The sequence below is a fragment of the Pongo pygmaeus genome, chromosome 21 (assembly GCF_028885625.2).
Source record: "Pongo pygmaeus isolate AG05252 chromosome 21, NHGRI_mPonPyg2-v2.0_pri, whole genome shotgun sequence".
Taxonomy (NCBI): Eukaryota; Metazoa; Chordata; class Mammalia; order Primates; family Hominidae; genus Pongo; species Pongo pygmaeus.
Genome location: NC_072394.2, coordinates 36,979,838 through 36,995,342, shown reverse-complemented (window position 1 = coordinate 36,995,342; position 15,505 = coordinate 36,979,838). Strand labels below are relative to the sequence as shown.

Sequence of the window (15,505 nt, the reverse complement as noted above, 5' to 3'; positions counted from 1 at the left end):
AGGGCCAGGCAGGCCTGAGCAATCTTTATTCTGCAGAGGGACAATGACCACAGATCCATACACCACGTGGAGACTGAGGGGCGGGGAGCCAGGGGCCAGTCTTTCAGGGGTGGGCAGGTCCAGGCGGTGGGCAGAGCCTCGGGTGGGTGAGGGACAGATGGGCAGACAGGCAGGGGCCTAAAAAAAAGATGAACCACACAGCAGGGGTGCTGGGAGCTGCTCCCCACCCTCCCCCATCCCAGCCAGCACCCAGAGGGACAACCCTAACATGACCGGCCCAGGATCCACCCAGGGGCAGAGTAGGTGGGTTGGTGCCCTCTGACTAGGGGGGCACATGCCTGCCCAGCCCACCACGGCAGAGGCAGCTCAGTTCAGGAAGCAGGAGCTCTCTGGGCAGGGCCTGACCGGGGCCCCCCGACTCCCAGGCCGACCCCCCTACTGCTGGCTCAGAAGCCGAAGGTTTCCTGGGAGGCGTAGACCATGTAGAGGAAGCCATCCTCGTCTTTCTCCTGCTCGTAGATGTCCGCGATGGGCGTGGACACACTCACCATGCTGTGCTGGTTCACCAGCAGGAAGAAGGCCTGCGTGGGGTTCAGCTGCAGGCGGCGCCTGCAGCAGGCGGGAGAGTATGCAGCTGTGAGGGGCTTGGCTACGGGGCGGACATAGCCCTGACCCCCAGAATGATTCCCAGCCTTTCACACCCATTCTCACCCCAGCTGTCACCTCTGACCCAACACCGACTGCAGCCCCGACCTTGACCTTTCCAGCCGCCCCAGAACAGGGGCCCACCGCCCAGTCCCATCACCCCTGACCCCACTCCCACCCCTTCTCGGCGGGAACCCGGCTCCCTTCCCGACCCAAGCCGCCACCTGGCGGCGGCTGCCCACGCACCGGATGATCTTGACCAACTCGCTCATGTTGACATGGTCCGGGACCAAAAACTTGGTCTTGTCCAGGACGGGCAGCTGCTTCTCACCCTTGTAGCGCTCGATGATCACCTGGGAGCAGGGCGGGCGGGCGGGCAGGGGGTCGTGTCGGGGACGCGCGAGGCGGGGGCGGGGCAGGGTTGGGGACGCGGGACTCACCGGGATTTTGCTGGGGTGCTGGTCGCGGATCTGCTGTACCTCCTTACAGCGGTCGGCTGCGGACAGCGGCCAGACCGTGAGGCCGGGTCGGGCCTGGCCCAGGTCCGCCCCGCCTGTCCCCGAGGGGCGACCCCTGGCCACGCCCCAGCTCCAGCCCCCGTCCCCGGGGCCATCAGGCCCCACAGCCCCTGGCACCTACGGCCGTGGGGAAGCGGGCGGCCCCCGCCCAGGCCGGAGCTGGCCTCCCAGCCCGAGGGTCCAGCCAGAGTCTGACGTCACGGGGCTGACGTCACCTGCGGCAGTCGGGGTCGGCCGGCGCCCCCCTCTGCCCGGCACCCCTGCCCAGAGCTCGCAGCTCGCCTGCCGGGCCTCACCGAAGCTCCGCCGCTGCTTGAAAGGCCGGTCTGAGGGCATCGCGCGGGCCCGGCTGGGCGCGCAGGCCGGGGATCTGGGGCGCGGGGATGTGGCTGCGGTTTGGGGGCTCCGGGGGCTCCGTGCCTCGCGCTGAAGGGCTCCGGGGCTCGCGCTGAGCACGGCGGCTGCGGCTGCGGGAGGTAACTCGCCCGGTGACGTCAGGTCACAACATTCCTTAAAGGGGAGGCCAGTGCGCCGCTCCCATTGGGCCGACGCACAACCCGCCCGCCCGGACCCGTGACGTCACGGCGCAGAGAGCCTGGGTCCCCCGCCCGGGACGCGAGGGGCGGGGCTTCCGGGCGCGTCACAGTCCCGTGACGTCATGGGCAGCGCGGGAGCTTCTCCTGCGGCCCGAACCTCTCCCGTGGCCCGAACTCAGGTGAGGCCCGGAGGGCAGTGGGGCCGCCCTGCGCCGATGGAGCGGGCGGGCCAGGCTGCAGCCCCACGGCACCACTTCCCGTCCTCACCGAGTCTGTGTCAGGACTGACGCGGTTCTGGGCGCCGTGGGAAACAGCCGGAGCCAAAGGCCCGGCGCCTTCACGGGGCTTAGGGCAAGAGAAGGGAGAAGGTGCGGGAGGCACAGTCAGACACAGGATAGAGCAAGATGCTAGAAATGAACGCTCAGGTTTGAAAAAGAATAATATAATTGAGAAGTAGAGCCATCTAAATTCAGGTCTCAGAGGATGAGGTGAGAAGGCAGAGTAGGACAACAGAAGAGAAATCGTGGACCTGGAGGCTGATCGGAAGTAGCTTACCAGAGAGACAGGTGATGGAGAAAAAGGAAAAGGCCACGGATGGCAACGCCAGAACTCGCGGGCCCGAGCAGAGCTCCAGAGGCGAACACTGAAAGACCTGCAGAGGCAGTTCCTGAAGGAGAGCTGCCAGAAATGATGCTTAAAATCCAGAGCAGAATGCGCAGACCGAAGATCAACATCTTTTTTTTTGGGGGGGGGGGCGGGGACGGAGTCTCGTTCTATCGCCAGGCTGGAGTGCAGTGGTGCGATCTCAGCTCACTGCAACCTCTGCCTCCCGGGTTTAAGCGATTCTCCTGCCTCAGTCAGCCTCCTGAGTAGCTGGGATTACAGGCGCCTGCCACCACGCCCAGCTAATTTTTGTATTTTTAGTAGAGATGGAGTTTCACCATGTTGGCCAGGATGGTCTTGATCTCCTGACCTCGTGATCCACCCGCCTCGGCCTCCCAGAGTGCTGGGATTACAGGTGTGAGCTACCACGTCTGGCCGCCGAAATAATTTTTAAAGAATGTAGTTTAGTAACAAGGACATGGAACCCAAAAGGAAGAAATTAGATGGAAAAATGGTGAGCAAATTGGTAAACATGTGAATCTAAACAAGCATTTAATATGCAACATGAATAATAATGATTAATTTGTGGGCCACAGAAACAAGATGCATGAGACACAAGAACATGGAAGACTGAGAGGGCAATCAGAGTTAAGGTGGTCTAGGAAGTTCGATTTGAGAGGAGGATAAAGAGACTGAGCATTGTCTGGCTTTGTAAAGTCAGGTGTGTATTTCAGATATTTAAGAGGGATCACCAAAAGAATACAAACGGAACTATAACTGCCAATGCAGAGAAAAGGGTAGTGATGGGTATTAAAACTATAATGGAAGGCAAAAAGGGAGAAAAAGGAAGCAAAGTAAAAGGGATGGTAAATATATAGTACAAAACCAGAGGTAGAAAATGTGGTTTACATTCACCTCTTAAAACACAGATGACCAGATTGGCCAAGAAAAAATGAAATGCAGCTCTATGCTATTTACAAGAGGACATTTAAAACCTAAGGGCACCAAAAAGTAAAACAATGGAAAAAGGTGTACTAGAGAAAAACTAACCGAAAGATGTACCTAGAGAAAACTCAGACAAAATAGGCCTTCAGGCAGAAGACATTGGGGATAAGAGGATCAACATGAAATGATGCGAGGAGGAACTCTGTGAAGAGAGGAAAGTTCTGAACTTCCATGTTCCAGGGTTTTTGTTTTTAAGGCTGAAAATAGGCCAGGCACAGTGGCTCATGCCAGTAATCCCAGCACTTTGGGAGGCCAAGGTGGGCAGATCACTAGAGGCTGGGAATTCAAGACCAGCCTGGCCAACATGACAAAACTCTGTCTCTACTTAAAAATACAAAAATTAGCCGAGCATGGTGGTGCATCCCAACTACTCAGGTGGCTGAGGCACAAGAATTGCTTGAACCTGCTAGGCGGAGGTTGCAGTGAGCCGAGATTGCGGCACTGCCCTCCAGCCTGGGCAACAGAGTGAGACTCTGTCTCGGAAAAAAAAAAAAAAAAGCAGCTGAAAATATATTAAGAACACAAGGAGAAATTGCCAAGTCCTCCATCATAGGGAGATATAAGACCTCTTTGAGTACCTAATAAACCAACCAAAAAAAAGGACATAGAGGATGTTAATATAGTTACTAATCATGATCAATGAGCCCCAATAGAATCCTGAACCTGACAGTTAATTTTTTAATGTTTAAAATTTAAATTTCAGACCTGTGTGAGACCAACACATTACTTTCAATCACACAAGGAACATTTACAAAAATGACCCAACTACTAGGGTGCAGGACAAATCTCAACAGATATCAAATCAGTTTCAACCATATTCTTTGGCCACAGACAAAAGCCATGTAAGCTCCAACTGTGTGGAAATTTAAACCTATTCTAAATATGAAGTCATATATAAATAAAAATTATTTAGTTCAAACAAAAAATGAGGATACATATATTAAGAAAACTTGGTGGCTGGGCACGGTGGCTCACGCCTGTAATCCCAGCACTTTGGGAGGCCGAGGCAGGCAGATCACAAAGTCAGGAGATCGAGACCATCCTGGCTAACATGGTGAAACCCTGTCTCTACTAAAAGTACAAAAAATTAGCTGGGCATGGTGGCGGGTGCCTGTAGTCCCAGCCACTCGGGAGGCTGAGGCAGAAGAATGGCGTGAACCTGGGAGGCGGAGCTTGCAGTAAACGGAGATCGCACCACTGCACTCCAGACTGGGCGACAGAGCGAGACTCCATCTCAAAAAAAAAAAAAAAGAAAAGAAAACTTGGGAGGGAGGCCATGGCAGGCCAAGTGTGGTGGCTCATACCTGTAATCCCAGCACTTTGGGGGGCCCAGACTGGAGAATTGCTTGAGCCCAAGAGTTCAAGGCTGCAGTGAGCTGTGATTGCACCTCTGCATTCCAGCCTCGGTGACAAAATAAGATCCATTTCTTTAAAAAAAAAAAAAAAAATCAGATTTATAGCCTTATTACATAGATGTATTACTTAGATAATAAATACAGAAAATCAATGAGCAGAGTTTCAAAGAAATTTAAAAAGGAGTAATAGTGTAATCCCAGCACTTTGGGAGGCCCAGGTTGGAGAATCATTTGAGCCCAGAAGTTTGAGACCAGCCTGGGCCACATAACCCCGTCTCTACAAAAATGAGAAAATTAGGCCAGGCACAGTGGCTCACCCCTGTAATCCCAACACTTTGGGAGGCTGAGGCGGGCAGATCACTTGAGGCCAGGAATTCGAGACCAGCCTGGCCAACATGGCAAAACCCTGTCTCTACTAAAAATACAGAAGTTAGCTAGGTGTGGTGGTGCATCCTGTAATCTCAGCTACTTGGGAGGCCGAGGCACAAGAATTGCTTGAATCTGGGAGGCAGAGGTTTCAGTGAGCCTAGATCATGCCACTGCACTCCAGCCTGCGTGACAAGAGACTCTGTCTCAAAAATAAAAAATAAAAAATTTGCCGGCTTTGGTGGCACACACCTATAGTCCCAACTACTCATGAAGGATCGTTTGAGTGACAGAGGCCCTTTCTCAGAAAAACAACAAAAAATGCTGAAAACAAACAAAAAACAACAACAACAACAAAAAAATAGGCCAGGTGTGGTGGCCCACACCTGTAATCACAGCACTTTGGGAGGCCAAGGCAGGCAGATCACTTGAGCCCAGGAGTTGTAGACCAGCCTGGGCAATATGGTGAAACCCCATCTCTACAAAAAAAAAAAAAAAATACAAAATACAAAAATTACAAAATACAATTTTGTATTTTGTACAAGATACAAAAATTACAAAATACAATTTTGTATTTTGTACAAAATACAAAAAAATTAGCTGGGTATGGTGGCACGTGCCTGTAGTCCAGCTACGTGGGAGGCTGAGGCACGAGAATTGCTTGAACCAGGGAGGTGGAGGTTGTAGTGAGCCAAGATTGTGTCACTACACGCCAGCCTGGCGACAGAGTGAGAGACCCCATCTCAAAAAACAAAAACAGGCCGGGCGTGGTGGCTCATGCCTGTAATCCCAGCACTTTGGGCGGCCGAGGCAGGCGGATCATGAGGTCAAGAGATTGAGACCATCCTGGCCAACATGGTGAAACCCCGTCTCTACTAAAAATACAAAAATTAGCTGGGCGTGGTGGTGCATGCCTGTAGTCCCAGCTACTTGGGAGGCTGAGGCAGGAGAATCACTTGAACCCGGGAGGTGGAGGTTGCAGTGAGCCGAGATCGCGCCACCGCACTCCAGCCTGGTGACAGAGCGAGAGTTTGTCTCAAAAAAAAAAAACAAAACAAAACAAACCCCAACATACAGTAAACATGTACTTAAAGGTAAAACACTATACTATGTGGTGAAACATGAAATATTCTCTTAAAAGCCAGGAACAAATGGCTAGTAAAGACAATTCAGTATTGTACAGGGGTCCAGAGCACCAAGACAAAAAAAGAGCAAACCTGTCACTCACAGCCAGGAAATCCAAGAGAATCTACACACAGTGAAAGACTGGTAACTACTTAAGGCTGAGGACACCTGATAGGTAATAAGTTTAGAGGAACATGGAAAGATGGGCTCTTTCCACTGCTGCTGGGAGTGTAACTGACCTCAGCTACACTGGAGAGCAATTTGGCAAAATTGACCCAAACTGAAGATGCCCATGTCTTTCCTACACACCAGGAATTCCACTGTGTGTGCCCAGGAGCCCAGGGAAACAAGGGTAAGAATGTTTATTGTAACATTTTCATAATAGCAAAAAGTTGGGAACTACCTAAATGTCTTATTCAATAGCTTGCTGTGTGTTCCTATAACAGAACCACACCCTGTTTAATGAAAGATGGAGAGGAGGTGGCAAATGTTTCCCTTAAAGGGCCAGACAGTAAATATTTTAGGCTTTGCAGGCTACGTGGTCTCTGGCAGCCACTTGGTTGTGCTGTAGTGGCCTTAGACAGCTTAAATGGGATTGGCTGGATCTGGATAAAACTTTATTTGCCAAAACAGACAGACTTAACTGAGGGCCTTAGTTTGCCGACTCTTGATCCAGAGCTGTGTGTCAAACTGGACAAACCTCACACACACAGTGCCACAGAAGATTAAATGTGACCAGGGCCATTGAGAGCAGCCAAAGAACTGGGTCAGCCTTGGGACGTGATTATACCTGTCTTTTGTCAGACTCAGCCCTGAGCTGAGGCCAGGGTGGAGGAGGAGGGCCCCAAGTCCCAAGCTCTGAGCTCTGCCCCTGCCTGACAGTCAGCAGGGCTGACTCGCCCTCCAGTCCCTCCCCTGCCCCATTGGCCCGGAATCCAGTGGCCTGGCCTCTACTTCATGTGTCTGCTTGAATGTCTGACAGACATCTCAAACTTCCCTGTGCACAACAAACCCATGATCTTCCCCTAAAATGTGCTCCAGTTGGAATCTTTTGTCTTCCCTTTTCAGGACAAAAACCTTTTTCATTTATTTTTTTTTAATTTTTGAGATGCAATTTCGCTCTTGTCACCTAGGTAGGGAGTGCAATGGCACAATCTTGGCGTACCACAACCTCCACCACCCACCTTCAAGTGATTCTTCTGCTTCAGCCTCCCGAGTGGCTGGGATTACAGGCACCTGCCACCACGCCCAGCTAATTTTTGCTATTTTTAGTAGAGACGGGGTTTTACCACATTGGCCAGGCTGGTCTCGAACTCCTGGCCTCAGGCAATCCACCTGCCTTGGGCTCCCAAAGTGCTGGGATTATAGGTGTGAGCCATTGTGCCCGGCCTCCTCAGAGTCATTCTTGACTCCTTCCTTTCCTTTACCACCCCCTTCCACCACTCCTGCTCCACACCCAATCCATCCTCAAATCCTGTCTGTTCCACCTTTAAGATTCTCCAGAATCCGACCATGGCTCACCACGGCCGCCACTGCCACCAGGGCCAGAGCCCCGACCACATGTTGCAGAACTGCTGCCATTGTCTCCTTGCTGGTTTTCCCGCCCTGGCCTTGCCTCCTTCAGTCGCTGTCAGGACAGTGACCACAGCTGTCCTGTCCCCACACACCCCTCTCAGAGTAAGAGCCAAGGGTTGATGGATGGTGGCCCAGGAGGCCATGGGATCTGCCTCCCAGCTACTCCTCCGGCCTCCTGGCTACTCCAGGAATCCCTGTCAGGCTCATGCCCCAGGACCTTTGCCTGGAACATCCTTCCCCAGGATCTCTGTGTCCCTCACACCCTCACCTCGAGTTTTGGTGCAAGTGTCCCCTCAGGGACGCCTTCCAATATGCTATATAATTTCTCTGGGCATTTTATTATGAAAGCATTCAAACACTTGAAATAATGGTAGTGGCCCCTTACACCCAGTTACATTCTGCCATTAACAGTTGGCTCTGCCAGGCCCCGAGGCTCACGCCTGTAACCCAAGCACTTTCCAAAGGCCAAGGCAGGTGGATTGCCTGAGGCCAGGAGTTCGAGACCAGCGTGGCCAACCTGGCGAAACCCCGTCTCTACTAAAAAATACAAAAATTAGCTGGGTGTGGCAGCGCTCGCCTGTAATCCCAGCCACTCGGGAGGCTGAGGCAGGAGAATCACTTCAACCTGGAAGGTGGAGGTTGCAGTGAGCCGAGATCGCACACTGCACTCTAGCCTGGGCGACAAGAGATTTTGAGATTCCGTCTCAAAAACAGTTGGCTCCATCTGCTTTATTGTGTCTCTGTCCATTTTCCCTTTTTGTTGAATTTCAGAGTAAGTTGCAGACATCTGTCACTTTCTCCTCAGCCTTTCACATTCATGTCAGTATTTGGTTTTTTTCTTTCAGGGTAAAATTCACAAACAATGAAATGCAGAGGTGTCAAGTGTACTCTTTGGTGAGTCTGAGAAGTACACTCACTAATGTGACCCAAACCCCTTTCAAGATAGAGAACATGGCCAGGCGCGGTGGCTCACGCCTGTAATCCCAGCACTTCGGGAGGCCAAGGGCAGATCACCTGAAGTCAAGAGTTCAAGACCAGCCTGGCCAACATGGTGAAACCCCACCTCTACTAAAAATAGAAAAAATTAGCCAGGCGTGATGGCGGGTGCCTGTAATCCCAGCTACCTTCTGAGTCGGAGAATCACTTGAACCTGGGAGGCAGAGGTTGCAGTGAGCCGAAATCGTGCCACTGCACTCTAGCCTGGGCAACACAGCAAGACTCTGACTCAAAAAAAAAAAAAAAAAAAAAAAGACAACGCTCCCCTTGGAAGATTCCTTGGGCCTCCCCAGTCTGCCTGCACACCCCCCGGAGGCAATCACTATTCTCATTTCTCACCATATTCTGGCCTGGTCTAGAAATTCTTCTAGATGGAATTATACAGCATGTATTCTTATGCCTCTGGTTTAGTTCAACATAAAGTTTTGAGGCGTACCCATGTTGTTGCAGATATCAGTAGGCCTTTTTTTTTTTTTTTTTTTTTTTTTTTGAGACAGAGTCTCTCTGTCACCCAGGCTGGAGTGCAGTGGCAAGATCTTGGCTCACTGCAACCTCCACCTTCTGGGTTCAAGCGATTCTCCTGCCTTGGTCTCCTGAGTAGCTGGGATTACGGGAGCACGCCACCAGGCCTGGCTGATTTTTTTTGTGTTTTTAGTAGAGGCAGGGTTTCACTATATTGGCCAGGCTGGTCTCAAACTCCTGACCTCCTGATCTACCGGTTTCGGCCTCCTAAAGTGCTGAGATTACAAGCGTGAACCACTGTGCCTGAGTAGGCCATTTCTTTAAACTATCAAATAGGTTCCCATGGATGGATGTAGCAGTTTATTTTTCTATTGATGGATGCCTGGGCTGTTTCCAGCTTTTGGTGATTGTGAATAAAACTGCTCTGAACGTTGCTGTGACAGTGTTTGTGTGGATATGTTTTTTTTTTTTTTTAATTATACTTTAAGGGATATGTTCTTTTGTTTCACTTGGACGAATAGGAGATATGCTGGCTTTGGGGGCAGGTGTGTGTTTGAGGAGTGGCCAGGCCTCTCCTCAGTGCTGTTCCATTTTGCGCTCCCATCAGCAATTTGCGGGAGTTACAGGTGCGCTGCCTCCTTGCCACCGTTGGTGGTGTTCATTTTTGTTTCGCCATTTTGGCGGGTGTGTAGTGGTATCTCACTGTGGTTTTACATTTAATATTATAAAATTTTATTTCCTTCTCACTAAAGTGCAAGCCCTTGAAGGGCAGTTCTGCATATGCTTGGTTCCTGCACCCCAGGACTTAGAGTGTGGCACATGGTGGGTGCTCAGTAATTATTATTTGGATAAGTGACCCCTCCCCTGGGCCCCCACAGTCATCTCTCCATGCCATTTGCCATCTAGAAGGTCTATCTCCCCCTCTAGACCATGTGCAGGGACAGAGTCTGTGCCAAGCACTGCTGCTGGGTGCTAGGAGGATCAGCAGAGGTTGGGGGAGTCGTTTCTGCTCAGGGGGTCTCAGCCACGGTCAAGCGCACCCTCCACTGCTCTGCTCCCACCCCTCATTCCTGCTGTTCTGTGGCTTTGGACTTGGACTCATGGGCCTGAGAAAAAGTGGAGAACTGGCCTTGGCCGGCCTGGCACAAGGGCGGAGCAACCCTGGCCTGTTTGGCCACTGATGACTGCGAGTGTGGGCAGATCATAGGCCCTGAGCTCCTTTAGACGACGGCAGGTGGGCCAGACAGACCTGGGTCCACAGCTGCTTTTCCACATGGAGAACTGAAGAATCTCGTCTTCATCTGCAAAACTGAGACAGTGTCAGAACTACCTCTGAGGTGGAGGGTCAGTCAGCAACTTGGAAGCCATGGAGTCCCGGGGGAAACAGGGCCTGCAATCAGCACTGAGGCAGGAGGCAGGAGGGACTGACTCTGGACCAGATTGAAGACTGGCTGAACCAGAAGTGCTGAAATCACCTCTCCCTAAGACACGCCCACCAGTGCCATGGCAGTTTACCATTGCCATGGCAACACCTGGAAGTTACCACCTCTGGCCATGGCAACACTCAGAAGTTACTGCCCATTTTCTAGCTATTTCTGAAAAACCCACCCCCTGAATTAGGATGTCATTAAAAATGGGAATAAGCACGGATTCAGATCTGTCCCTGGGCTGCTACTCTCAGCACACTGCCCATGGCGTAGGCAATCACAGCCATAACCCTGCCACCCCCTCAATCAAGCTGTTTTCTTCTACTATCGGCTGGTTCTTGAATTCCTTCCTGAGCGAGGCAAAGAACCTGCCCTGCATCAGCACCGCTGTGCCTTGGCGCCTCGTTTAAGGTGATGAACTCGTAAAAATGGGCCTCATATCGGGAGGACCCATGTGGGCTGAAGTCTGAGTCAGGGTCATTGTCTCCGAGGAAGGATTGGCAGTTCCCGTTTACAGACTCAAAGTGAAGGCTGAGCACGGTGGCTTGCGCCTGTAATCCCGGCACTTTGGGAGGCCAAGGTGGTCTGATCACCTGAGGTCAAGAGTTCTAGACCAGCCTGGCCAACACGGCGAAACCCCTTCTCTACTAAAAATACAAAAATTAGCCAGGCATGATGGTGCACGCCTGCAATCCCAGCTACTTGGGAGGCTGAGGCAGAACAATCACTTGAACCCGGGAGGCGGAGGTTGCAGTGAGCTGAGATTGTACCACTGCCCTCTAGCCTGGGTGACAGAGACTATCAAAACAAAAACAAAAAACCACAACCAAAAAAGCAAAGTGGGGCCGGGCATGGTGGCTCACACCTGTAATCCCAGCACTTTGGGAGGCCGAGGTGGGTGGATCACCTGAGGTCAGGAGTTCAAGACCAGCTTGGCCAACATGGTGAAACCCTGTATCTACTAAAAACACAAAAATTAGCTGGGCATGGTGGCGGGTGCCTGTAGTCTCAGCTACTCAGGAGACTGAGGCAGGAGAATTGCTTGAACCCGAGAGGCAGAGGTTTTAGTGAGTCGAGATTGTGCCATTGCACTCCAGCCTGGGCAACAAGAGCAAGACTCCATCTTTTTTTTTTAAAAAAAAAAAAAAAAAAAAAAAAGGCAGCGAAGTGGAACACTCCAAAGATTGTAGGGACTGAGACCCACTCAGGGGTCCTCCGGCCTTGAGCTCACACTGCCCCACCTCGCTCCCCACAGATCCTCTGCTTTCACTAGGAAAGTGGAGGCTGAGAACACCAACCCCACAGCCCATGCAGGGCCTCAGACCTGGCCATTCCCTTCCTCCCGGCCTCACCCGCATATCTGTCCTCTTGAGCCAGGGGCGTGCTCAGGCCTCTCCAGCTGTAACTCCACCTCCCTGAGTGAGAGGGCTGGGGCTGCCACCCTTCTCCCTCCGTGACCTCAAGCCCTCGGAGCGGTCTGGTCACCTGGGGAGGTTGGCTCCCCGTGGCCTTCGCAGCCTCCAGCCACTCATGGGGTCCTGGGTTCTCTCCACACCCACCAGTGCCTCCACTATGAGTGACGTACAATCCCCACCTCCAGTTTGGCTTCCAACTGTCAGGTCCAGGCTCTGTCTCTGGAACAAAGGCTGCCTCTGAACTCAACACATCCAAAGGAAGTCATCTCTTTCCCCAAGCTTGTGCCTCTAGCTAATCGCCCCCTCCCTTCTCATCCCATCACCTGGTCCAGGCCCAGGTGGACCCCCCGTCACCTGCCAGTGCAGTCCTGAGTCCTCTCAAGCCCATCTGTCTCGTCCCACCTGTCTCCACCGTCACTGCTCCGGGAACCCCCCTCCCTCGTCTGCCCTAGAGGGCACCTCACCAGTGTGCCTCCCCTGCAGAAGCAAGCTGGGCACACTGATCCCCGCCTATCTGAACAATCAGCCCTTCCAAAGTTTCATTCTGGCCAGGTGCGGTGGCTCACACCTGCAATCCCAGCGCTTAGGGAGGCCGAAGGAGCTCAAGACCAGCCTGGGAAACTATTTGTCCATTCTCACACTACTCTGAAGAACTGCCTGAGCCTGAGTAATTTATAAAGAAAAGAGGTTTAACTGACGCACAGTTCCGCATGGCTGGGGAGGCCTCAGGAAACTCACAATCCTGGAGGAAGGTGACAGGGAAGCAGACACCTTCTTCGCTAGGCGACAGGAGAATGAACACAGGAGGACCTACCAAACCATCAGCTCTTGTGAGAACTATCACGAGAAGAGCATGGGGGAACCGCCCCCATGATTCAATCACCTCCACATGGGCTCTCCCTTGACACCTGGGGATTATGGGGATTATAATTCAAGATGAGATTTTGGGTGGGGCAGAGCCAGACCATATCAGCAACACAACCAGACCCTGTCTCTATTTAAAAAAAAAAAAAAATAGGGGGTTGGGGAGGAAAAACATTTTAATTAAAAAAAAAATTCCACTGCCACCCTCTCTCCAGTCACTTCCCTTCCTCGCCCAGCACAGACTCCACAGCCATCATAATTACTTCCAAAAGTCCTAACTCCCTCTTTCTTCTGCCGACTTAACCTGGCCAAGTTCAGCTGTATGGTGACTGCTGCACCCTCGGCTGAAAAAGATGCTGCAAAAGGGCCACCTGCCAAACTCGGTCAAACTCCCCGCCCGTGTCCCCAGGGAAGTGTAGGTTTTCTTTCCTCTCCTGCGAGGCACCTTCCCTGCTGCCCTCACTCCACAGAGACCTTGCCCTGCCCTCTGGGCCTCTCCCTGGCTATGCTGAGTGGAATCACCGTCCCTGTGTGGATCACTGTCCCTAAGGCCAGTCCTTCCGCTGTGCGCAGGACGCCAGCCTTCCTCACACCCCGTGGACTTGCTCCCTGAGGCCCCTTACGGTCTCTCTGCAGCAAACAGACATGTTCTGGTGACTCACCCCTCCTCAAAATCGTTTCTCCTCGTGGCTTTTATGGCAGAGGCGGCTGACAGCCGACTCCAGCAGCTGCTGTCCCAGTCCCCCTTCGAAGAGAGCCCTGGGTGTCTCTTAGTGCAGCCCTGCACCTGGCTTCTGTGCAGTCAGGAGTGGCAGGTGGCTGAACTTCAGTTAATTAGGCCTAAGTGGGAAGTGCCCTATGGGACTCCTGGGAAATTGCCTTAAAGGGAAAAGGTACATCCTTTGCCATCCCCATCCTCCATCAGCTGCCGTCTGGAACTTGAGCGTGATAACTGCGGCTCCAGAAGCTTTTTTTGTTTTGTTTTGAGATGGAGTTTCGCTCTTGTTGCCCAGGCTGGAGTGCAATGGCGCGATCTTGGTTCACAGCAACCTCCACCTCCCAGGTTCAAGTGATTCGCCTGCCTCAGCCTCCCGAGTAGCTGGGATTACAGGCATGTGCACCACGCCTGGCTACTTTTGTATTTTTAGTAGAGACGGGGTTTCTCCATGTTGGTCAGGCTGATCTCGAACTCCCGACCTCAGGTGATCCGCCCGCCTCGGCCTCCCAAAGTGCTGGGATTACAGGCGTGAGCCACCGTGCCCAGCCTCCAGAACCTTTTTTTTTGGAGACACAGTCTCACTCTGTTGGCCAGGCTGGAGTGCAGTGGTACAATGCAGCCTTGACCAGCCAGGCTCAAGCAATCCTCTCATCTCAGCCTCCCAAGTGCTGGGACTACAGGTACTCACCACCGCACCCGGCTGTTTTTTGTATTTTTAGTAGAAATGGGGTTTCACCATGTTACCCAGGCTGGTCTCGAACTCCTGGGCTCAAGTGAATCTCCCGCCTTGGCCTCTCAAAGTGCTGGGATTACAGGCATGAGCCACTGCACCTGAACTTCTTGGCTTTAAATACCAGTAACAGGCTGATAGCTCCATATCCTTATGTCTAGCAAGGCCTGGCAGAGTTGGGTATTCAACAGTCCGTCCGACATTCTTTCTAAACACATGGGTATCTAACAGGCTCAGATTAAGCCATTTCCAAATTGCTGGTGCTCTTTCCCCACAAAGGTCCCCAGTCAGCCTCCTCTCAGTAAATGGCAGCACCTGGTTGCCCAAGCAGGCATGGGGAAGTCTCCTTTGATGTCTCATTCCCTTACTTTCCAACCCTCCCCAGCAAGTCCTGGTGTTCTCCCTTCAGAATCCCCCTTTCCGACCCCATGAAACCGCCGTTGCCCAAGCCACCATCAGTTCTCCCCTGGCTGCCTGTGCTCCTGACTCCACTCGGCTCCACATTCCCCCCGGAGCCACTGGGACACAAACCTGTGTACATTTCTAGAGAGCAGGTTCATGTTTGCAGGGGGCTGTCTTTGGCTGACTCCGGCAGATTCACCCTGGACTTCTAGATAACGCTCCTCATTCTTCAGTTACTTCATTAGAAAAGGGCTGGGAAGCCCTGGCTTATCATATTATAGCCTGTTGTCAGGTTATTGCAAACTTTTTAAATTTAATTTTTACCCAAATACTTGTTGTATTTAAAAATCAAATACGCCAGGCGTGGTGGCTTGCACCTGTAATCCCAACACTTTGGGAGGCTGAGGCAGGAGGATTGCTTGAGCCCAGGAGTTGGAGCCCAGCTTGAGCAACATGGTGAAACCCTGTCTCTACTAAAAATACAGAAAAATTACCCAGGTGTGGTGGCTCACACCTGCAATCCCAGCTCCTTGGGAGGCTGAGGCAGGAGAAATGCTTGAACCTGGGAGGCAGAGGTTGCAGTGAGCTGAGATCAGGCCACTGCACTCCAGCCTGGGTGAAAGAAGGAGATTGTGTACCCCCCGCCCCCCACAAAAAATCATGAAATTCCCTATTTCACCTAGCCTTTTTTAGGGAAAACAACTAACACATTTCTTGTGAACTAGGGGGTTGAAGTTGAATTACTTTCATCTTAGTTTCTGCT

At 52.1% G+C, this 15,505-nt stretch overlaps 1 protein-coding gene across 3 annotated transcripts; it reads right to left on the bottom strand.

Moving 5' to 3' along the window:
* Positions 1 to 3: 3 nt before the first annotated feature.
* On the bottom strand, positions 4 to 13,738 carry MAP1LC3A (microtubule associated protein 1 light chain 3 alpha). Of its 3 annotated transcripts, XM_063659149.1 has the most exons (7): positions 13,555 to 13,738; positions 4,612 to 4,734; positions 2,255 to 2,377; positions 1,460 to 1,630; positions 1,086 to 1,141; positions 892 to 998; positions 4 to 609 (listed from the first exon to the last, which is right to left on the bottom strand). In XM_063659149.1, exons 2-7 carry the CDS (start codon positions 4,730 to 4,732, stop codon positions 447 to 449), a joined length of 741 nt encoding a protein of 246 aa, XP_063515219.1. In that variant the 5' UTR covers positions 4,733 to 4,734; positions 13,555 to 13,738; the 3' UTR covers positions 4 to 446. The 3 variants fall into 3 exon arrangements, with proteins under 3 accessions (XP_063515219.1, XP_063515220.1, XP_054322704.1); XM_063659150.1 differs by lacking the exon at positions 2,255 to 2,377; XM_054466729.1 differs by lacking the exons at positions 2,255 to 2,377; positions 4,612 to 4,734; positions 13,555 to 13,738 and having other exon boundaries at positions 4 to 177; positions 440 to 609; positions 1,460 to 1,754.
* Between the last annotated feature and the right edge of the window lie 1,767 nt (positions 13,739 to 15,505).